Below are 24265 nucleotides of genomic sequence, written 5' to 3'. Positions count from 1 at the left end.
TCAGCTTTGATAGCTGCTTTATGAAATATCATGTTGATATCATTTACGGCCTTGTTTACACCATCACTTGCAAGGTTATATTTGTTTTGATCATATGTTGATATGTCATTTATCAGATCAGGTGAGTTCAAGGCCATAATGAACTTGTCTCTACTGTCTGGGGCCCATCTGTAAGTGGGATGTGAATCACATAGATTAAAAGGTTCACTTTTTGTGTTGCTCTTTTGACCTGAGAGGTTAAAGAACACATTGATCTGACTGTGGTCTGAAAGGGGAGATTGCTCTCTGACAGTGAATGCACAGATAGTGGAGAGGTCCATGTCAGTGATTGCATAGTCTACTACACTGGATCCAAGAGCTGAGGAGTATGTGTATCTCCCTAAAGAGTCCCCTCTGAGCCTACAATTAACTATGTACAGGTCTAAGGCTCGACAGACTTGCACTCCCTGCCACTTTGGTTTATTTCAGAGTCAAGGTTGTTCCGGTGGGGGATGGTTGGTGTGGTAAATAGGGGAAACTGGCCAAATACATGGTTGTTTCCCTGTGGGTCAACAATAGCAGGTTCAGTTCCTGTTCGTCCATTTAAATCTCCAATTAGAATTATGTTTCCCTGGGCCTGAAAATGGGCAATTTCTGAATGAAGGGTTTCAAAAATGTCCTCTTCAAAATATGGGGAGTCTACTGGGGGTATATAGATAGCACAGAGGTATATACTCTTATCAGTTATGCCCAGTGTTTGATCTAATCTTAACCAAATGTGTGATTTACACTGTTTTATTGGTAATATCTGATGGCAAAGATCTTCTTTATACCACACCAAGATACCTCCTGATGTTCTGCCCTTGCGTATATTTTTACATTTTATCGAGGGCACCATGACTTCATTATATCCTGTGTGAGTGAATGTATCGTTTTTACACCATGTTTCTGTCAATATAATTATATCAATATTTTTGATAGAGTTTATGAATTCAGAGCTTCCACTCTTCAAGTTAAAAGTTGAAGAGCGAAGGCCCTGAATATTCCAACAACTTATATGAAATGAACGCATTTGAAAACAAACAAAATGGACGTGTATAGTTTGACACATATGAAAATAACTACAACTATCTACATTTACAGTAGTAAATAGGGATTTTGTAAAGCTATAAGCTAATAGTAAAAAAGAATATTATGTTTTGTAATAAATAATAACGTTTTTTTTTTTTTTTTTTTTTTTTAAATAAATGAAGAAATGTATATGATATGTTGCTCTGTTATTAGAATAAATAAATATATATATTTTTTTTTAAAAACTCAAAGATTTGCACTTCAGTTAATTTATATGATCTGCTGTAACATGAGTCATTCTAAAGATATATTGCTTCATAATTATACATGCACTGTTGGTTTGGTATATATTTAGAAATTGTCATCTTCTTTTTACTGTGTTTTTAATCTTTAATCGACTGACGTTTATCTATACCATGATTTGCATATTCGCTGTAGCCGTTGTTATGATGATAATCCTAAGGCTAATTTTAATTCCTTTTATAGTGTTTTACAACTTGTCAACGGCTAGCGAAGATCCTGACTTTTGTCTGTATTGTTGTCAGGGGCAGCAAATAAACGGTTGCAGAGATAGCCAACTACTGTACAACAAGACTCGGCATTTATTTCACCAAAAACACAACGCAGAGAGTTTACCACGTTAGAAAACAATCTATTAACCAATATTGTATTAATATTTGTTAATAATTAACTAAATGTCTTTTTGGCACTAATTAACAGTTATTTCCTACATCATTTAAATGTTAAATGTTTATTTACAAAGTGTATGTTAATATAAAAGTTAATGACATATTATTATTTCTAATTGTTATTAAACTGTGCTTCTGTCTATCCCAATATGAACCACTCCTCATAGGACCCTTACAATAACGTTGGTTAAGCTTAATTAATATATCAGTAATATATAACTATCAGTATGGGGTACCCTTATAATAAAGTAGGTTAAGCTTAATTAATATATTAGTAATATATAACTATCAGTATGGGGGACCCTTATAATAAAGTAGGTTAAGCTTAATTAATATATTAGTAATATATAACTATCAGTATGGGGGACCCTTATAATAAAGTTGGTTAAGCTTAATTAATATATTAGTAATATATAACTATCAGTATGGGGGACCCTTATAATAAAGTTGGTTAAGCTTAATTAATATATTAGTAATATATAACTATCAGTCAGACGGTGAAGGGACTGAAGGGTTAGGTAATGACTAGTTTGCTACTTATTATGGCACCTTATTATAAAGTGTTACACTCTCTCTCTCTCCTCTCTCTCTCTATCCCTCTCTCTCCCTTTCCCTCTCTCTCTCCTCTCTCTCCTCTCTCTCTCTTTCCCTCTCTCTCTCTCTCTCCTCTCTCTCTCTCCCTTTCCCTCTCTCTCTATCCCTCTCTCTCTATCTCTCTCTCTCTCTCTCTCTCTCTCTCTCTATCCCTCGCTGTCCTCATTCTCTCTAGCTCCGCTACAGCCCTCTGGTGGTGGGGCGTGCAAAGGACAGGGCTAAAGTGTGAATGCACATGTGTTTACATAGGTTTTCATACGCTAATGATGAAACCGCTGAAAGGAAGGCCTGCCTCCTCTAGCTCTCTCACCAGGGATGTGCAAAGGACAGGGCTAAAGTTGACTGAGCTGTCCCTTCCAAAAAATGAAATATTTAGTATATATAGTATTTTCAAGGATTAAAGTTACCTCTGAAGAATTTGACGACCACATTTTCATAAACAAGCCAAAAAAGGTAAAGACTAAAGTATGTGGTCTGTGTGGCTTGGCACATCAAGGTCAAATTAAGGAGGGCATTGCAAATGAACGACTCCTTATGATATATTACTGTGACTACAACTGTGTGTGTGTGTGTCTGTCGTGCATGCATGCGTGCAAATGTGTGTGTGCTCCTCGTATGCACTCTTGCTGTACAAATTTGTAAGTACCGTTTTCTTGTGAGATGCAGCCTTCTTAATACACTCAACATTCCCCGAGTATGACATCAAAATCTCAGCCTTGCGCATGCAGCTGATATTTTCTGACTTGCGAGTATGGTGGGCCCCATGCCTCGGATCGAAAGCAGGCTGGACGAGCTAGAACCAGGGAGCAGGTGTGCTTCTACAGGCACAGGTCGTAATAGCTGTAGAAGTTACCAGTGTTGTAGTTTAGTGGAGTGAGATGCAGCCTTCTTAGCCTTCAATTCAGGGAGTGTACTGCGTCTGACATATCCTGTACACTACATGAAATTATCAGTTGGAATTGCAAACAGCTCTACAAAATGGCTGTTTCATTATATATTTTTAACGCTTGTGTGTGTGTGCTTCTGTGTGTCTATAACTGTGTGTGTGTGTGTGTGTGTGTGTGTGTGTGTGTGTGTGTGTGTGTGAGAAAGAGAAACAGACTGAACAAATACACACACACACACACACACAGACACACACAGACACACACACACAGACATACACACAGACACACACATACTACACACACACACAGAAGCACACTTACACACAGAAACACACACACACACACACACACACACACACACACACAGAAGCACACACACGCGCACACACACACACACACACACACACACACACACACACACACACACACACACACACACACACACACACAGAAACACACACAAACACACACACAAACACAGAAACACACACACACCATATTGGGGCCCTTGCTCTGTTTTTTGGCCTGTCTCGTATGTTAGCCACTGGGAATTTCTGTCCCTGCGTTTTTTTAAGGGTTATCTGCAGTTCATCATCTGACCACAGTTTCACTACTGGGCAATAGGGGGGCGCTGTGGAGCTCCTGTCAGCAGGGTTAGCTGCAGTTCATCATCTGACCACGGGGGCGCTGTGGAGCTCCTGTCAGCAGGGTTAGCTGCAGTACATCACCTGACCACGGGGGCGCTGTGGAGCTCCTGTCAGCAGGGTTAGCTGCAGTTCATCATCTGACCACAGTTTCACACAGGGCAGAAGGGGGGCGCTATGACATGAGTGAGTAGTCGGGTCAATGTAATTTCAATGTAATGTAAAGTGACATAACTTGAATTTTAGTCCCATGGCACACACACACACACACACTCACACACACACATGCACACATCACACACACACACACACACACACACACACACACACACACACAGTCTGACTTCTTTTCTGTGATACTCCTGCCACATGACCCATGTAAACTCTAATTCTGAAAATAAAACTCAAAACACATTATCTCATCATGCTGATATTAACTTTATTTCCCTCCTGGTTGACAACATCAGGTGCTGCAGCTTGCAGTGTGTTCAGGTGTGTATTGACATACAGGTGTGTGTGTGTCTATGATCACATACAGGTGTGTGTTTATGATCACATACAGGTGTGTGTGTGTGTCTACGATCACATACAGGTGTGTGTTTATGATCACATACAGACACACTGGAATATGATTCGGGGAATTATACCTCATTGCTCAAATCGACAGCCCGGAATATTTCCAAACACTACCCATCCATACACACACACACACACACACGTAGGCTTTAAGAACAGCCTGGGATTGCCCCAAACACCTTAAAGGAGCGCTTGTTGTATTTAGTTGCAAGATCAGTATTGAGCTGAGCTACTGTTGGATAGGTAGCCTGTGCATTCCCCATCCCTGTCATCTGTAGCGTGTAGCCCTGAGATATGAACTGGTTCTGATTATTTTTGTCTGCACAACAGTAAGCTGACCAATAATGAGTGGGGATGTGCACTCTGGTTTGTGGAATCACATTGTTCCCTGGAATGACCCCAGTCACTACATAGGCTGTGTTCTGGATACACATTTGGTTAATATTCTGCTGTAACTTCTCCACCTGCCTGTACCACGCTCTGTTGTCTGCATTTTTCTGGGGTGCGGCGTTGGTCAGGGTGAAGGTGGACTCCTCCTGGTCCTGGACACAGTTGTTGCAGCGAGGGTACAGGTGGCCTCTGTCGTATCCGGACTTGTCATAGTGCCCATTCACAGCCTGATTGGTCCCAACCGGGCCTCCTGCTTTTGATTCAGTGGTCATCTCGTCTGGACCAACGGTGGCTGGTACATCAAGCTGCAGTTCAGATTGGAGACACACGAGGGCAGGAGAGAGTCAGACAAGGCAGACATGTCAGGTGTGTTTTGAGTCCCAGGGGGACATGTCAGGTGTGTTTTGAGTCAGACAAGGCAGACATGTCAGGTGTGTTTTGAGTCCCAGGGGGACATGTCAGGTGTGTTTTGAGTCCCAGGGGGACATGTCAGGTGTGTTTTGAGTCAGACAAGGCAGACATGTCAGGTGTGTTTTGAGTCCCAGGGGGACATGTCAGGTGTGTTTTGAGTCCCAGGGGGACATGTCAGGTGTGTTTTGAGTCCCAGGGGGACAAATCTCTTTTTTCATGGCAGTCCTGTAGTCACTGGCGCCTTAATGCAGGGGCTTACCTGGGCTTCAGCCCAGGGGCCTCGACCAATGAGGGGCCTCCTAATAATAATAATGATAATCAATAATAAACGGCGTGTCCGTATTCGCGGCGTCATTGGCCTACTCTGGAGCTAGCCTAAATAATTGAGCACATCGTACTGCTCTACAATTACATCCATGCAGAGGCACCCTTTGTCTTCTCCATTCTAAAATGTAACAAAATGTAACAAAACGTAATAAATCCCAACGGGTGTAGGAGCTAGAGGAGAGACTGAAACTGACTGACAAACTTATCATACAAACTCTGGAGATAACGTGGGTAGGATTGAAGCAACGATAAACGAATGACCTGGATTCCTGTAACTGTACATGAAAAACATGTATTTCACTTGTCTCATTGGAGTGAACGCAGAACATGGGCTGTGGCGCAAATAAATGAATTAGTGATCTGCATCTCCGTTCACCAACAGCTAAGTTTGTGCTAACCCATTCGCACATATAATAGTCTATGTTATGTTGTCTCCATTGTTAACGTGAGATATGTCTCCATGTAGTGTAGTGATAATGCATAAGGTAGCCATGTTCACGTCACATGAGCCAGCTTGTTCTGTAAGCTAAAAGTATTTCTGTCCCTCCCAAACTGCGTTAAACTGGTGTGTTAAGTAGACAAAATTTCAAAAAAACTCCTGGGGAACCCCCCGACACGACAAACACATGCACTTTTGAAAAGCTTTTAAACGTCCATATGTGTACCCATCTTTTAATTTAGCCTACAGCCAGTGCTGTAAAAGTTCAACGCTTGTTTTCGTGCAGTAGGCTAGCCTTTTTGATAAGCGATGTCATGGGTAGGCTGACGTGATTCGAGGGCTTTCTGTTCCTGTTTATGTAAAGGTTTTACATAGGCTGAATAATGATAAGCTGCATGTTATTAACCAAAAGCGCACACGCTATGTGTCGGGTCAGATCGCGGGCCGGGTATCATTTAATCATAATTAATATTTGCGGTGGGGGGGGGACCTTAAAAAACATATAGCCCAGGGGCCTCGGGTGGTATTAAGGCGCCCCTGCCTGTAGTGTCACTCATTCTAAACAGTCATCTTTGAGCATTTGTGACATATGCATACACCAAACTGAAGCATTTGTGACATATGCATACACCAAACTGAAGCATTTGTGACATATGCACACACCAAACTGAAGCATTTGTGACATATGCACACACCAAACTGAAGCATTTGTGACATATGCACACACCAAACTGAAGCATTTGTGACATATGCATACACCAAACTGAAGCATTTAAATTTGAAATAACTGAACATGGGCTACAAAGTAAACTCACCTGCGGCTCAATCATCCAGGTTCTGGGTTTTGTTTGTTTATATCCCGTGTGCTTGTAGGCCGAGTAGACGGGGATCTTGTTGGTGGTGTCGTAGAGGGTGGCGTAGCGGTATATGTTCTTGTGCTTCTGGCAGATCTGCTTGTACTGCGCTCCCCCCAGTACAGTAGGAGTGACCGGTCTGTTGTTCTGGTCCTCAACGAAGAAGTCAGGACAAGTAGCGGCAAAGGAGGCAACGACCTCCCCCTCCACCAATGAGAAGAGACTCAGCAGTGGCAGCAACAGCAGCAGACCAATCAGCTTCATGATGAAGACTATGAGGATGATGATGACGAAGAGCAGTGTTTTCTGTCAGCTCAGGGGAGAGTGAGGAGAGCAGGTCAGAGAGCCAGCTTATATATTCTCCAGACACAACCACACACACACACACACACACACACACACATGCTAACACACACACACACACACGTGCTACCACACACAACACTGTAGATGTTTAAACATTAAACTGAGACCTTCAAACAGCTGTTATTCCGTCTTTTCCCCCTGGCAAATCCTTTATGAACACACACACACACACTCAGTGCCAGCAGGTGCGGCTCATTCACTTGGGCAGGAGGGGCAGAGCTAGAAAAGTATATTTTTTAAATAAAATGTTGTTTGCTTATTATTGTAATCAGTGGCAAAGTATTCAATCATGTTGAGTTTTTGTATGATTTGCAAAGAAATTTCGAAAAGATCACAAAGATCTCGTTGATCATATCCATAGTTGTTGTAGGCCTACTGTAACGTTACATTTCATTTCTGGTGCCCTGAAGAAATTGAACAGCGCCTGCTGTTTGTCTATGTAAATCTGTCCACCGATAATGGAACTGCAGCTAGAGCGCGGTTAGTAGAAGGTCGGGTGGGCAGATCATGTCACTGCCCACCCTATACGACGTCAGAACTCACTGTAATATGCCTACTGTACTGTAGTATGCCTACAGGTTTGAGATGCAGCGTAAATTGCCATGGCAGCATACCTCGGTTAAAACCTATCCACCTTTCGTAGTACGGGTTAATCGGGAAGTTACGCCACACGTGATCAAGTTACTCTCGAAGTTACCCAGATAAGCCAGAAACCCCGCTTCGTAGTACAGGCCCCAGGTCCTAGGTCTTTGATAGCTAATTTAACTACAAACTCAAGTCTTTTCGAACGAGTTCTAGAAACTCCACACTATTGCACGCTGTTCACTCGCCATTTTTCAACTGTTTGTCTATGTAAATCTGTCGACCGATAATGGAACTGCAGCTAGAGCGCGGTTAGTAGAATGACGGCTAGACAGATCATGTCACTGCCCACCCTATACGACGTCAGAACTTAATATGCCTGTACTGTAGTATGCTTACTGTATTAGTCCGGACGAAGTTTGTGAGGTCAGACAGACAGTTGAAAAATGGCGAGTGAACAGTGTGCAATAGTGTGGAGTTTCTAGAACTCGTTCGAAAAGACTTGAGTTTGTAGTTAAATTAGCTATCAAAGACATAGGACCTGATCAGCCCGACAATAACAACGTATACCAACAAACAAAGGACAAGAGTCGGTCATTTAATCAGACATTTTCACGTTTGTGGTAGGCTTATGTCTGATAAGAAGCTCTGGTTGTCCTGAACGCAATAAAATTTTCTGTTTTCCATGCCTGCTTTTCCGATCTTCTGGGGGACAAGGGGATGTTTGGAATAGGCTAGTGTAGGTGTGTGTGACATAAAACATTTTTCAGATAAGGCAAAAAACATGAGGCTAGCATCTGAGTTGTGCAAATTAGCTATGCTGGGGAAAGCTAATATTGCAGCACAACTCAATGAGGGCTACAGTGTAAGTGCGAAATCAGTTGTACTTCCAAGACCATTCAAAATGAGTTACTGGATTGCATGTTTGATGTAATGCAGGATCATATCATATCATAACTGATCTGATCTGTGCAAGCAGAGGAGACTATACGTGTCCACTCACTGCCAATTAGTTGTAATGTTTGGCCTACATCTGCGAACACTGTGCAATAACGATTTTTCTGTTTTAAATCCATTTATGGGCAGACGAATGCATAATCGATCTCAACCGTGCTTTTGGGGCAGCTTGGTATAGTTTGTTCACCTGAGAGTGACACAGATAAAGTAGGCTAAGGCTGATTGCACAGACATGTGATGGGGCTAGTGTCATGAGAGGAGCATCTGGTGGAGTGCGTAAGAAAGTGCAAGACGTGTAATTGCTATGCACATCAATTGAACCTGGTGATGGAGAAGGCTGCGTGTAATTGCTATGCACATCAATTGAACCTGGTGATGGAGAAGGCTGCGTGTAATTGCTATGCACATCAATTGAACCTGGTGATGGAGAAGGCTGCGTGTAATTGCTATGCACATCAATTGAACCTGGTGATGGAGAAGGCTGCGTGTAATTGCTATGCACATCAATTGAACCTGGTGATGGAGAAGGCTGCGTGTAATTGCTATGCACATCAATTGAACCTGGTGATGGAGAAGGCTGCGTGTAATTGCTATGCACATCAATTGAACCTGGTGATGGAGAAGGCTGCGTGTAATTGCTATGCACATCAATTGAACCTGGTGATGGAGAAGGCTGCGTGTAATTGCTATGCACATCAATTGAACCTGGTGATGGAGAAGGCTGCGTGTAATTGCTATGCACATCAATTGAACCTGGTGATGGAGAAGGCTGCGTGTAATTGCTATGCACATCAATTGAACCTGGTGATGGAGAAGGCTGCGTGTAATTGCTATGCACATCAATTGAACCTGGTGATGGAGAAGGCTGCGTGTAATTGCTATGCACATCAATTGAACCTGGTGATGGAGAAGGCTGCGTGTAATTGCTATGCACATCAATTGAACCTGGTGATGGAGAAGGCTGCGTGTAATTGCTATGCACATCAATTGAACCTGGTGATGGAGAAGGCTGCGTGTAATTGCTATGCACATCAATTGAACCTGGTGATGGAGAAGGCTGCGTGTAATTGCTATGCACATCAATTGAACCTGGTGATGGAGAAGGCTGCGTGTAATTGCTATGCACATCAATTGAACCTGGTGATGGAGAAGGCTGCGTGTAATTGCTATGCACATCAATTGAACCTGGTGATGGGAAAGGCTGCGTCAGCAGCATCCTCAGTGGGTGTCTTCTTCTCGGATCTTTATGGTTTCTCCGCTTTTTTTCACAAGATCTCCGAAAAGATTTAAAAGCTTATTTTGGAGTGTTTTGAAATAATTGAAACATCTGGAGATTTTGATACAATCTCAGTTAGAGAGGCTAAAGGGTTTTCTCGAATGCTCTTAGATCCCGAGTTTTTATTCCTTTTAGACCTGTTCTACAAGATCATGCCCCGTGTAAAAGAGCTCTATGCACAGCTGCAGAAAAAAGAGTAATTGATGCAGTGGAGGCACACAGGGTTACAGACAAGTTTGTGGCCAACATGAGAACGATATGCCCAGAGGCGATTCTAGAGTCTGTGGGGGCCCCAAGCAAAAATTCCGAGGGGGCCCTACCGACAAGTTTTATAACCATTATGTTCTATTATTTTATTTTTATTATTTTATTATGTTATATCACCATTAGGTTTTTATGTTAAATAATAAAAATACAAAAAAAGTATTATAAAAATTCTTATATTTTGAAATGTATCTCACAAAATATAATTTTGAGTGCATGGTGTATGCACTCATAATGATTCTCTACATCTTTTTACTGCATTGCCATGAACAAAGTAGAAGCAAAAAAGGGGTTTCTTTGTTGAACAAATTGGGATGCAATGTGAGCCTTGAATTGGATGCCATGCAGGAATTTGCTAGGATTTCAAAACCGGATTATAAACATGATTTGCCACAAAAACAGACAAAAATTCGTAAACGTGGGGTAAGTCCAGCTATATGAAGTTATTATTTTGCTGTCACTTTGTGTGTTTTATAATCCAGAAGGATGTACTCTGTGTCTCCTCTTTCATCTGACATGCCTGGCATATCTATCCGATCACGGGTCCGCGAGTAATTCAAACGAGAATAATGGGTGTGCAGCGTTGGTTTGTGTACATGACGTTATTATTTTGCAGTTACTTCGTCTGTTTTTATAAGCCAAAAGGATCGATATTCATGGTACCAATGGATAGCCCTGTGTATCCTCTTTCATCTGATATGCTTGCCATATCTATGCGATCACGGGTTTGCGAGTAATTCAAACAAGAGTAATGGGTGAGCAGGTGGACGCAGAGAAGTATAGACTGTAATATGATGCAATTTGATTTAATTTCACGATTTTCTTTTATTTTCATACTTGATCGTACAGACAAGTGCGTAGTCTCGTTGGAAAGCCCCACTTCTGCTCTGTCACGCAATAAAAGTTTATCTCGCTGCAAATATCCGCTGTTCCGGAGCAATGTAACAAAGAAGAAAGGGTCTATTTTTTGACGCACTTTGCGTCAATCGGGTTCTAACAAATTAACGCGTTTGGTCCTTACTGCATCGCGATTAACATGTTATGGCTGACAGCCCTAATACAAACATAACGTTAACCATCTCCTTGCTTAACTAGTTGTAACTGCCGCTAGCTAGCTGAAGTTTACTGTCGTATAGATGTAGCAAACCATGTTCAATCTTTCTGCCAATTAACATTAGCCTACTATAACTCATTGAGTAGGCTAAATGCCAAAATCCGATGTTGATCCGTCATCACTGCACCCTCGATTGACGTTTACCACTGTTGCCTAAATATGTGCGGATTCTTTGAACTTTTTTTGAACACAGATCCGCTGTTCATAAGGCCATAGCATAGGGCCTACATATGCACGTACTGTTTGTAGGCTACAACCATAGGCTACAACAGGGCAGGAGCACGCAAAATACATCATTCAATCTCTATGGACGAATTCTCGCTTGACCCACAGGCAAACGCGCTGAGAACAGGTCGGGGGCCCCCTAGCGGCTCGGGGCTCCAAGCAGTTGCTTGGTTTGCCTGTTGACAAGGTGCGCCTCTGGATAGGCCTACGTGATGTCCCGTGCCTTTGTGCAAAACATACCGGTGTCCAGGATAAGCGCAGGGCCGCTTCTAACTTTGCGCAAATTACCTATGAAGTGTGTATCAATCATAGTTACCGCCACAGACAGATTTTCATTCAATGGCCATTTGTCTGCCGCCATCCTATTTGATACTGTAGTTCAAGCTTCCCTAAATTTTCCAAATCATTCCCCAAGGAGTTCGTAAAAAAACTGCCCTTTTACGTGTATGTGCCACTTAATATTAATTTCTATACAAACCACGGTGGACATGCAAGCACTCATTCCATGGTATACCCCCCCCCCATACACACAGAATATTAACCTTTTTAATGAATAGCCTACTTTTAATTTACTCTTTAAAGTTGAGCTGGCTCTTGAACACAATCATTTTGTTACTTATAATTTCTTTTATGAGTAGGCCTACATGACAATAAACAACTTGAACTTGACTATGAGAGCTGAGTGGTGTAAGGCGGCGTGAAGCCTACGCTTGGAGCTCCAGTGGAATTTTGATTTCGCAACGAATTCTCGGTTAATTTGTTTCCCTCTTGAGTTTTTCCCCCAAAATAGTTCTCCACTGATCTGAGCTAATGAGCTGATTACCGGTACCTACCTTGTAGCTTTTATTTGTCTCGAATCTCAAAATGTTAAACTTCACTTCGTATGAATAAAATAACATTAAGTAGGCTAACCATGCATGATGCTCATAATGCATGACCAAAACAGTGTTTTGACCGCAAGTGGTAACATTATGGGATTCCATTCCTCAGATTTCGCTCATAGCCTAGCCATAGAAAGAAAGAGCCGTAAAAATGAACAAAATCTCTGTGGAACGCCCTTAGTGTGCGTCCAGCTGCCAGTGAACTGGAACTATGCCCATTTTTTTTTTTCTAAACTTGATCATCAGACTCTGCCCTGCCTATCATCATCATCAGACTCTGCCCCGCCTATCTGTCAACCCAGGAGCCGCCGCTGAGTGCCAGTATCTCTTTCCTTATCTGTCTTTATTTTCCGTTACTCCGGAGCCAAGTGAGACAGGGTGCCTTTCACACACACACTGCCTTTCACACACACACTGTCTTTCACACACACACTGCCTTTCACACACACACACACACACACACACACACACACACACACACACACACACACACTACCTTTCAGACATACACACACACACACTGCCTTTCACACACACACACACACACACACACACACACACACACACACACACTACCTTTCAGACATACACACACACACACTGCCTTTCACACACACACACACACACACACACACACACACACACACACTACCTTTCAGACACACACACACACACACACACACACACACACACTGCCTTTTTACACACACACACACACACACACAATGCCTTTCAGACAGACACACATACACACACACAGTGAGTTGAGTTGTCTTTCTCATTGACATATCTGATGATGACAGCGAGTTGACACTTGTTGGAAATGTCTGTTGCACCATCCACCTCTAGACTCTTGCTGTGCTAACTACTAGACTATGGCCCTTCTGCTGTATACTGTGTGAGTGCTATATGTGGCACTAACACCTTTTTTGTACGTCGCCGGATAAAAAGTGTCAGCTAAATCAAATGATAAATGTAAACGTTCTTCTTCACCTATGTGTGTGTGTATGTGTGTGTGCATTTGTGTGTGTGTGCGTGCGCGTGTTCTTCACCTATGTGTGTGTGTATGTGTGTGTGCATTTGTGTGTGTGTGCGTGCGCGTGTTCTTCACCTATGTGTGTGTGCATGTGTGTGTGTGTGCGTGCGCGTGTTCTTCACCTATGTGTGTGTGTATGTGTGTGTGCATGTGTGTGTGTGTGCGTGCGCGTGTTCTTCACCTTTTCATTGTATTTCTTCATGCTTATGCTATTTGCCAGGTCCAAAGCCTCATCAAGCCTGTCACATCCAAAATACCTCAGTTTCACTGCACAATCAAAGTGGCTTGTTGATTTAGCCTCTCCACACGTGCACGTGCACACTCTCTCCACACGTGCACACTCTCTCCACACGTGCACACTCTCTCCACACGTGCACGTGCACACTCTCTCCACACGTGCACACTCTCTCCACACGTGCACGTGCACACTCTCTCCACACGTGCACACTCTCTCCACACGTGCACACTCTCTCCACACGTGCACACTCTCTTCACACGTGCACGTGCACACTCTCTCCACACGTGCACGTGCACACTCTCTTCACACGTGCACACTCTCTCCACACGTGCACGTGCACCCCCTCTTCACACGTGCACGTGCACACTCTCTCCACACGTGCACGTGCACACTCTCTTCACACGTGCACACTCTCTTCACACGTGCACGTGCACACTCTCTTCACACGTGCACGTGCACACTCTCTTCACATGTGCACACTCTCTCCACACGTGCACGTGCACCCCCTCTTCACACGTGCACGTGCACACTCTCTCCACACGTGCACGTGCACACTCTCTCCACACGTGCACGTGCCCACTCTCTTCACACGTGCACACTCTCTTCACACGTGCACACTCTCTCCACACGTGCACGTGCACACTCTCTCCACACGTGCACACTCTCTCCACGTGTTAACGTGCACACTCACGAGAGCAGCTCAGATCAGTGAGCAATCAGAAAAAACTGTAAAACTGTGAGAATCAAGCAAGCCTCACGGGCTGTCATGGCCTTAAAGTGACAGGCACTCAATTCGACTTGCACAGCACCAATACAGTATAATGACATTAAAGAAAAGTCTAAATAGTTTATACAGTGCTGTGCAAAAGTTAAGACACCCATTACTTAAGGGAGGAATAAAAAACATATTTTGCCTTTTGTCTTAATGCCTTAATTAAAAAAAAAGTAGTATTAAAAAATGTATCATAAATAAATAAAAGTTATATAAATAAATGTCTTAACTTATGCACAGCACTGTACATTCTAAACAGTAATAGTTTGTACAGTGGCCTGTGATTAAGCTTTATTTTTTTGTAATTAATTGTAAATAATAATTTTCTGTTGTGTGTGTTGTGCCTTTTCATTTTTGTTTCATTTCAATTTCTAACAATAATGTTGATTACTAATAATGTAGTTTAGTTGATTACTAATAATGTAGTTTAGTTGATTACTAATAATGTAGTTTAGTTGATTACTAATAATGTAGTTTAGTTGATTACTAATAATGTAGTTTAGTTGATTACTAATAATGTAGTTTAGTTGATTACTAATAATGTAAATGAAAACGGTGAAAGAAAAACATGAATAATCCTGTTCACATACTGCAATAATACTTTGTAAATGCTTGTGTTGATGATAATTTGTAATTCTGTAATTTGTAATTTTTTCAAATGTTTCTTTTTTTTTGGGGGGGGGTGTGGGGGGGCGGGGGGCTTCCTACGATCAACAGCACTGCTGCTGGAAAAAATTCTAGGGGAAACACTATACTTATATACTTTCTAGACACACGCCCACACACACCCACACACACATACCCCCCCCCCCACACACACATACACACACACATGCACACACGCATACCCCCACACACACACACACACATACCCCCCCACACACACACACATACACACACACATGCACACACGCATACCCACACACACACACACACACACACACACAGACACACACACACACATGCAACCACACACAACACCGTGGATGTTTAAACATGAGACCTTCAAGCAGCTGTTTTTCTGTCTTTTTTCCCAACATTACGTCAGAGCCTTTATGAACACACACACACACATTGCACATGCACACACACACACACACATACACATACACATACACTCACACACACACACACACTCACACACACATACACATACACACACCATACACTCACACACACACAGTGAGTTGAGTTGGCTTTCTCATTTCTCACAGCATGTTTATTTATTCACATCAAAAATAAAATCCTGTTCTCCCCCCTCTCACTGTATTCTGTGTGAGTGGAACTGAGAGGCCATAGGTTACACTGAATCTACAACAGCTAAGGGTAGCAGAGAGCATGTCTGTTTGGGTCCTGAATAAAGAGCTCTCATGTCTTTACAGCGCCACATTTAAAGTGTTACAACAGCTAAGGGTAGCAGAGAGCATGTCTGTTTGGGTCCTGAATAAAGAGCTCTCATGTCTTTACAGCTCCACATTTAAAGTGTTTGAACCCAACACACATTTAACAGGACACATCTACTGTATAGCAGACATGTGTCTCCATCTTAGAAGGGAAGGTGTGAGGGTGTTGTGTGTGATTACTGTAATATAACAACCTGCACTTGGTCTCTATCTTAGAAGGGAGGGTGTGAGGATGTTGTGTGTGATGAATCAGGTAGTGTTTACAGTTCTGCAAAAAGAGTGCTGTGCAGTGAATTGTGCCTACAGTTGTGCAAAGTGCGTGTTACAAAATTGCAAAGCAGTGTTTGTGCTTTTAGTTTTGCGAACTCAGTGAGTGGTTTTGCTATACGCAATTTGGTTTTGCTATTAATAGTTTTAGAAATTGTGCTATAAGAATCACAGTTGTGTTTAAGCATTCAGAAAAAAACTGGAATCAGGTAGGAAAACCACAACAAAGGGGAAAACTAGATTTGGCGACCTCTAGAGGTCAACAGAAAAAAGGTCCACAATCATAACAATGTCTAACTCTGCAGTTTGTAGAGTTTGTACAATGTTCTTTCAGCAGACGCATACAGTGCATACGGAAAGTATTCACGGCGCTTCACTTTTTCCACATTTTGTTGCATTTCCGACTCATCTTAAAATGGATTCAATTCATTTTATTCTCACCAATTTATACACAATACTCCAACACTCCACAACAAAAAAGTGTTTGGAGTGTTTTGCAAATGTATAAAAAATAAAAGACTGAAATATTCTATTTACATAATTAGTTATGATGCTTGTAATTGAGCTCTGATTAATTCTACTTCTATCAATGTTTCTTGAGATGCTTCTACAACTTGATAGGAGTCCACCTGTGCCTAAATTAATTCACTGGACATTATTACAGTAAGAAAGGCATGCATCTTTATATAAGGTCTCACAGTTGATGGTGTATGTCAGAGTGAACACCAAGCCACGAGGTTGAGAGAATTGTCTCATTCAGAATAGTCCATCATCTGATCACAGTTTCACTACTGGGCAATAGGGGGCGCATGTGAGCTGTCAGCAGGGTTAGCTGCAGTTCATCATCTGACCACGGGGGCGCTGTGGAGCTCCAGTCAGCAAGGTTAGCTGCAGTTCATCATCTGACCACAAAATAAGCATTCATGTTATGTCACTTTACATTACTTTGAAACACACAGGGCAGAAGGGGGGCGCTATGACATGAGTGAGTAGTCATGTCAAAGTAATGTAAAGTGACATAACATGAATGCTTATTTTAGTCCCACGGCACACACACACACACACACACACACACACACACACAGTCTGACTTATTTTCTGTGCAACATGATCCATGAAAACTCTTATTCTGAAAATAAAACTCAGACACATTATTTCATCATGCTGATATTAACTTTATTTCTCAGGTGCTGCAGCAAGCAGTGTGTTTATGATCACATAGTGTGTGTCACATACAGGTGTGTGTGTTTATGATCACATAGTGTGTGTCACATACAGGTGTGTGTGTTTATGATCACATACTGTACAGGTGTGTGTCACACATACAGGTGTGTGTGTCTATGATCACATACAGGTGTGATGTGTTTATTTCCATATCTGAGTGAACTTAAAATAGATTAAATCATTCTTCTTAAAAAAACATTACACATATCACCACTATATCGTTTAATGTTTTGATTTAGTAATGAGAAACAAATATGACCCAATATCTCAGGTGAATAAGACTAAATGAAATACAGACACACAGACCCAAGAGCTATATGATTATGGGTGGTTTTCAACAACCTGGAACGTTAACAAACTGCATCCATGTAAAAGTAGTATTCATGGATTAAACATACACATACAAACACACACACACACACACTCACTTTAAGAGCAGTATTGAGTTGCACATGCCCTTTAAACACAGCCTGCCCCAAACACCTGAAATTGCTGTACAAGCGGTGCAGGAAAGTACTGTTGTGAATTGATTCAGCTGAGCTAAAGTTAGACGACGCTGAAACTGTCCAGTCCCTTTTCCATCCATCCTCATCCAGAACCCATCTGAGATCATAACAATGTCTAACCCTGCAGATTTTAGAGTTTTTACAATACCTCTAGAGGTCAACAGAAAAAAGGTCCACAATCATAACAATGTCTAACTCTGCAGTTTGTAGAGTTTGTACAATACCTCTAGAGGTCAACAGAAAAAAGGTCCACAATCAAAACAATGTCTAACTCTGCAGTTTGTAGAGTTTGTACAATACCTCTAGAGGTCAACAGAAAAAAGTCCACAATCATAACAATGTCTAACCCTGCAGTTTGTAGAGTTTGTACAGAAAAAAGGTCCACAATCAATACAATGTCTAACCTGCAGTTTGTAGAGTTTGTACAGAAAAAAGGTCCACAATCATAACAATGTCTAACTCTGCCGTTTGTAGAGTTTGTACAATGTTCTTTCAGCAGACGCATACAGTGCATACGGAAAGTATTCACGGCGCTTCACTTTTTCTCACCAATGTACACACAATACTCCAACACTCCACACAATACTCCAACACTCCACACAATACTCCAACACTCCACACAATACTCCAACACTCCACACAATACACCAACACTCCACACAATACACCAACACTCCACACAATACACCAACACTCCACACAATACTCCAACACTCCACACAATACACCAACACTCCACACAATACTCCAACACTCCACACAATACTCCAACACTCCACACAATACTCCAACACTCCACACAATACTCCAACACTCCACAACAAAAAGGTGTTTGGAGTGTTTTGTAAATGTATAAAAAATAAAAGACTGAAATATTCTATTTACATAATTAGTTATGATGCTTGTAATTGAGCTCTGATGAATTCTACTTCTATCAATGTTTCTTGAGATGCTTCTACAACTTGATAGGAGTCCACGTGTGTCGAAGCCCGACCAGTAGGCACGGCTGAAGTGCACTTGAGCAAGACACCTCACCCCTCACTGGTCCCCGAGCGCCGCTGTTGTTGCAGGCAGCTCACTGTGCCGGGATTAGTGTGTGCTTCACCTCACTGTGTGTACACTGTGTGATGAGTGTGTTTCACTAATTCACGGATTGGGATAAATGCAGAGACCAAATTTCCCTCACGGGATCAATAGAGTATATACTTATATTTATGCTTGTAATTGAGCTTTGATGAATTCTACTTCTATCAATGTTTCTTGAGATGCTTCTACAACTTGATAGGAGTCCACCTGTGCCTGTGACATTATTACAGTAAGAAAGGCATGCATCTTTATATAAGGTCTCGCAGTTGATGGTGTATGTCAGAGTGAACACCAAGCCACGAAGTCAAGAGAATTGTCTCATTCAGAATAGTCCATCATCTGACCGCAGTTTCACTACTTGGCTATAGGGGGCACTGTGGAGGTCCTGTCAGCAGGGTTAGCTGCAGTTCATCATCTGACCACAGGGGCGCTGTGGAGCTCCTGTCAGCAGGGTTATCTGCAGTTCATCATCTGACCAGGGGGGCGCTGTGGAGCTCCTGTCAGCAGGGTTATCTGCAGTTCATCATCTGACCACAGGGGCGCCGTGGAGGTCCTGTAAGCAGGGTTATCTGCAGTTCATCATCTGACCACGGGGGCGCTGTGGAGCTCCTGTCAGCAGGGTTAGCTGCAGTTCATCATCTGACCACAGATTCACTACAGGGTAATAGGGGGGCGCTGTGGAGCTCCTGTCAGCAGGGTTAGCTGCAGTTCATCATCTGACCACAGGGGCGCTGTGGAGCTCCTGTCAGCAGGGTTAGCTGCAGTTCATCATCTGACCACGGGGGCGCTGTGGAGGTCCTGTTAGCAGGGTTAGCTGCAGTTCATCATCTGACCACAGGGGCGCTGTGGAGCTCCTGTCAGCAGGGTTAGCTGCAGTTCATCATCTGACCACAGATTCACACAGGGCAGAAGGGGGGCGCTATGACATGAGTGAGTAGTCGGGTCAATGTAATTTCAATGTAATGTAAAGTGACATAACTTGAATTGTAGTCCCATGGCACACACACACACACACACATCACACGCACACACACACACACACACACACACACACACACACACACACACACACACACACACACACACACACACACAGTCTGACTTCTTTTCTGTGATACTCTTGCCACATGACCCATGTAAACTCTAATTCTGAAAATAAAACTCAGAAACTCATCATGCTGATATTAATTTTATTTCCCCTCCTGGTAACAGCATCAGGTGCTGCAGCAAGCAGTGTGTTCAGGTGTGTGTGTTTATGATCACATACAGGTGTGTGTTTATACAGGTGTGTGTCTATAATCACATACAATATGTGTGTTTATCACCATATCTGAGTCAACTTAAAATAGATTAAATCAATAACAACGAAATTGTGCTCATCACGTATAAAGCATCAAATTTAACTTTTGTAGTCATTTATGTCCTACACAGATTGAGAACTGCTATTGAGTTCTAACCTTACACCACACTAATGTGCTGCCATTTTACACATTGCTGAGTTCTAACCTTACACCACACTAATGTGCTGCCATTTTACACATTGCTGAGTTCTAACCTTACACCACACTAATGTGCTGCCATTTTACACATTGCTGGATACAAAAAAGGATTCCTGGTGAAAAGGTAGGAGTATTGGTAGGTTCTATTCATATATGCCTCGATGGAGCAAAAAATCTTGCGCTAAAAAGGAGCAATGGAAATTGCGCAACAACCCAGTAGTTACTGCCCAATGTGCCCATGCATCATTTGGAGATGCACATGAGGTTTCAGTGAGAGCCTCATACTCGCATCATTTGGAGATGCACATGAGGTTTCAGTGAGAGCCTCATACTCGCATCATTTGGAGATGCACATGAGGTTTCAGTGAGAGCCTCATACTCGCATCATTTGGAGATGCACATGAGGTTTCAGTGAGAGCCTCATACTCGCAATCACATAGCAGGTTTTCAGATTTCAGCAGGAATTGCCAATGTGTTCCAAATTCGCTTATGTTTCTAGCATGAGATGCATGAGATGCAGGAAATGGATAGAGAGAAGTTGGAGTACATTTTGATAAAAGGAGATGAATTGTACAACGCTATGTCTTTTAACATGAATTTTGGTTTGTGAACACACACACACACACACACACACACACACACACACAGACATTTTAAGAACAGCCAGGAACGGCCCCAAAAATACGAAATTCTTGTGGGTTCTGTTTGTTGAAATATGCGTTTGTAAGATGTTCATTCAGTGAACCTATAGTTGGATAGACATGATTTACTGGTCCATACGCCACCACTTGTCCAGTCCCATCCCCATCCATCAGCTTCATGTACCCCTCTGAGATAAACTGATTCTGGTTCAGCCCGTTTCTACAACAGAAAGCTGACCAGAAGGCCCCGGGGACGTTTACTCTGTTATTAAGCAGATTGGGAGAGAGATGGATACTTGGAATGACCCCGGTCACTACATAGGCTGTGTTTTCTGCACACCTGGCCGTAATGCTACATGCTACTTTACTCTCCACCTGTTGATACCATTGTCTGTTATCTGTTCCTGTCTGTGGGGCGGCGTTGGTCAGGGTGAAGGTGGACTCCGCCTGGTCCAGGTCACAGTTGTGGCAGTGGGGGTAGACGTGGCCCTTCTGGTATGTTGGGGTATTTTTCTGTTCACTATAGTCAATACACAATGCCTGATTTTTACCCCACTTTCCGTTGTGGGTTTTGGATCCTTTCGTTGTCATCTCCGCCTGCGCTTTTTTGTCATCAAGCTGCAGTTCAGAGAGAGTCAAAACAGTCAGATAACTTCAGTGGATATCTAGATGACACAGTTAAACACACATCAACACACACATCAAAACCGTCGATTGATCACATTTTGTTGCTATTTCTAGGTGATTTCTGGTAGCCAAATAGTATTATACTGTTTTATAGAACAACATGGACTAAAAAGGCATTAAACAAGGTTCTGATGTCCATCTCTGAATAGTTTATCAGAAGGCTATGTTTAGTTTTACAGTAGGACAACTTCACAAACAGTATAGGCTACTTTTACAGGACTCTCTCTACACTATACGTAAATCATTATTAAATGTCCGCATGTGTGCATGCAGCCTACGCATGGTGTGAGTGTGTGTGTCAGGGTCAACTGTTGCTAAATTTAGGCTACAATGAACAGATGCTAATTATGTAGGCAACATTCTCTAACAGCGATCAACTTATCATTTTTTCTGTCAACAAGTTGTGAATTTGTTGTAACATTAAAACAGGGGACGACTTACTCTGTGTCCAGGTTCGAGTCTCCAGTATTCAAGTCCAAGTCATTAAAATAAATTCCAAGTCAAGTCCGTGTCGAGTCCACTACTCATCCGAGTCAAGTCTGAGTCGAGTCACTATTAAATGCAAACCTGACAACCTTCGGGCCATTCATGTCTCCAGGCATTTGGTGCCATTAAAGTTAACATCTGTTATGTAGGAACATGGCGTGACGTGTGATGTATGACATGAAGCAGTAACACTCCATTGCACTAATAGTAATACTAAAAATAATTTAGATATTAAAATCCTATACCAAATAATATTCTAATGACATATTACAATTATAACTTAATGACATTAAAAAAAAAAAGTGGAGTCCTCGTCTCAATTTCCGAGTCTGCATGGTCTGAATGTACGAGTCCGAGTCCAAGTTCGAGTCATTCAGTGCTCAAGTCCAAGTCAAGTCACGAGTGTCTAAATTTAGCTAATTAATAATTAATATTTAATGTATGTATGACAAGTGATAAAAAATGGCATTAATTTGATATTCCTCATAACTAAATAAACTAAACTCACTTGAGGCTCAATCTTCCAATTGTCTCTCCTTGGTGTTTCCTTATATCCATTGAACGTGTAGGCTGAGTACACAGGGATCCTGTTCTGGGTGTCGTAGAGGGTGGCGTAGCGGTATATGTTCTTGTACTTCTGGCAGATCTGCTGGTACTGCGCTCCCCCCAGCACAGTAGTGGTGGGTCTGTTATTCTGGTCCAGAATGAAAAAGTTACTACAAGGACCAAAAGGAATGTTGTTACATTTCTTAGGGTCAATCACCTCCCCCTCCACCAATGAGACAAGACCCAGCAGCAGCAGCAGCCGACCAATCGGCTCCATAATCAAGAATGTGATGATGATGAAGAGCAGTGTTCTCTGTCAGTTCAGAGGAAAGTGAGGAGAGCAGCTCAGAGAGCCAGCTTATATACTCACCAGACCACACACACACACACTCACACACACACACACGTGTATATGGGTATCTGCTACATGTGTTTGTGCATGTGTGTGTGTGCGTGTGTGTGTGTGTCTGCTGCGTTTGTGTATGTGTGTGCGTGTTTATGTCTGCTGTGCGTGTGTATATGTGTGTGTGTGTGTGTGTGTGTGGTCTAGCTGTGTTTAGCTACACCACTTTTTTATGCTGACGTGTGAAAAGCTGTATCACACCATACTGTAACCATGACAACAGACCAGTCAGAACTATTCTGTGTCACACACACACACTTACCAGACAGCAGTGTTGTAGTCAAGTCACTATGCCTCGAGTCCGAGTCCAGGTTCCAGTCCCCAGTCCAAGTCATTGAAATAAATTCTAAGTCAAGTCCGTGTCGAGTCCACTACTCATCCGAGTCAAGTCTGAGTCGAGTCACTATTAAATGCAAACCTGACAACCTTCGGGCCATTCATGTCTCCAGGCATTTGGTGCCATTAAAGTTAACATCTGTTATGTAGGAAAATGGCGTGACGTGTGATGTATGACATGAAGCAGTAACACTCCATTGCACTAATATTAATACTTAAAATACTTTAGATATTAAAATCCTATACCAAATAATATTCTAATGACATATTACAATTATAGCCTAATGACATTACAAAAAAAAGTCGAGTCCTCATCTCAATTTCCGAGTCTGCATGGTCTGAATGTACGAGTCCAAGTTCGAGTCATTCAGTGCTCAAGTCCAAGTCACGAGTGTCTAAATTTAGCTCATGACTCGGACTTGAGTCCGAGTCCTGGACTCGAGTACTACAACACTGGCAGACACATTATACAACCCCTAGATCACACGCTCACGCGTATTTGGCAGACGTTTCGGCTAAACTCCAATAACTTGACTATGAGGCTACTAATTACTACGGAAATTCAAACAAAACTGTCAATGACTGGCCAACATGGGCAACCATGGCCTA

At 42.4% G+C, this 24265-nt stretch overlaps 1 protein-coding gene across 1 annotated transcript; it reads right to left on the bottom strand.

The window, feature by feature from the left end:
* Window positions 1-4286: 4286 nt before the first annotated feature.
* LOC143122685 (endonuclease domain-containing 1 protein-like) lies at window positions 4287-7151 on the bottom strand. Its single transcript, XM_076283510.1, has 2 exons — window positions 6823-7151; window positions 4287-5135 (listed from the first exon to the last, which is right to left on the bottom strand). The coding sequence occupies exons 1-2, from the start codon at window positions 7123-7125 to the stop codon at window positions 4590-4592; spliced, it is 849 nt and encodes a 282-aa protein (XP_076139625.1). The 5' UTR covers window positions 7126-7151; the 3' UTR covers window positions 4287-4589.
* Window positions 7152-24265: the final 17114 nt, after the last annotated feature.

Source organism: Alosa pseudoharengus, unplaced genomic scaffold (genome assembly GCF_046254945.1).
Source record: "Alosa pseudoharengus isolate Yale_2024_CS ecotype anadromous, Long Island Sound unplaced genomic scaffold, YU_APseudo_1.1 YU_APseudo_1.1_scf_1, whole genome shotgun sequence".
Classification (NCBI taxonomy): Eukaryota; Metazoa; Chordata; class Actinopteri; order Clupeiformes; family Clupeidae; genus Alosa; species Alosa pseudoharengus.
The sequence above is the reverse complement of the archived record's forward strand: the minus strand, read 5'-3'. Positions and strand labels throughout refer to the sequence as shown.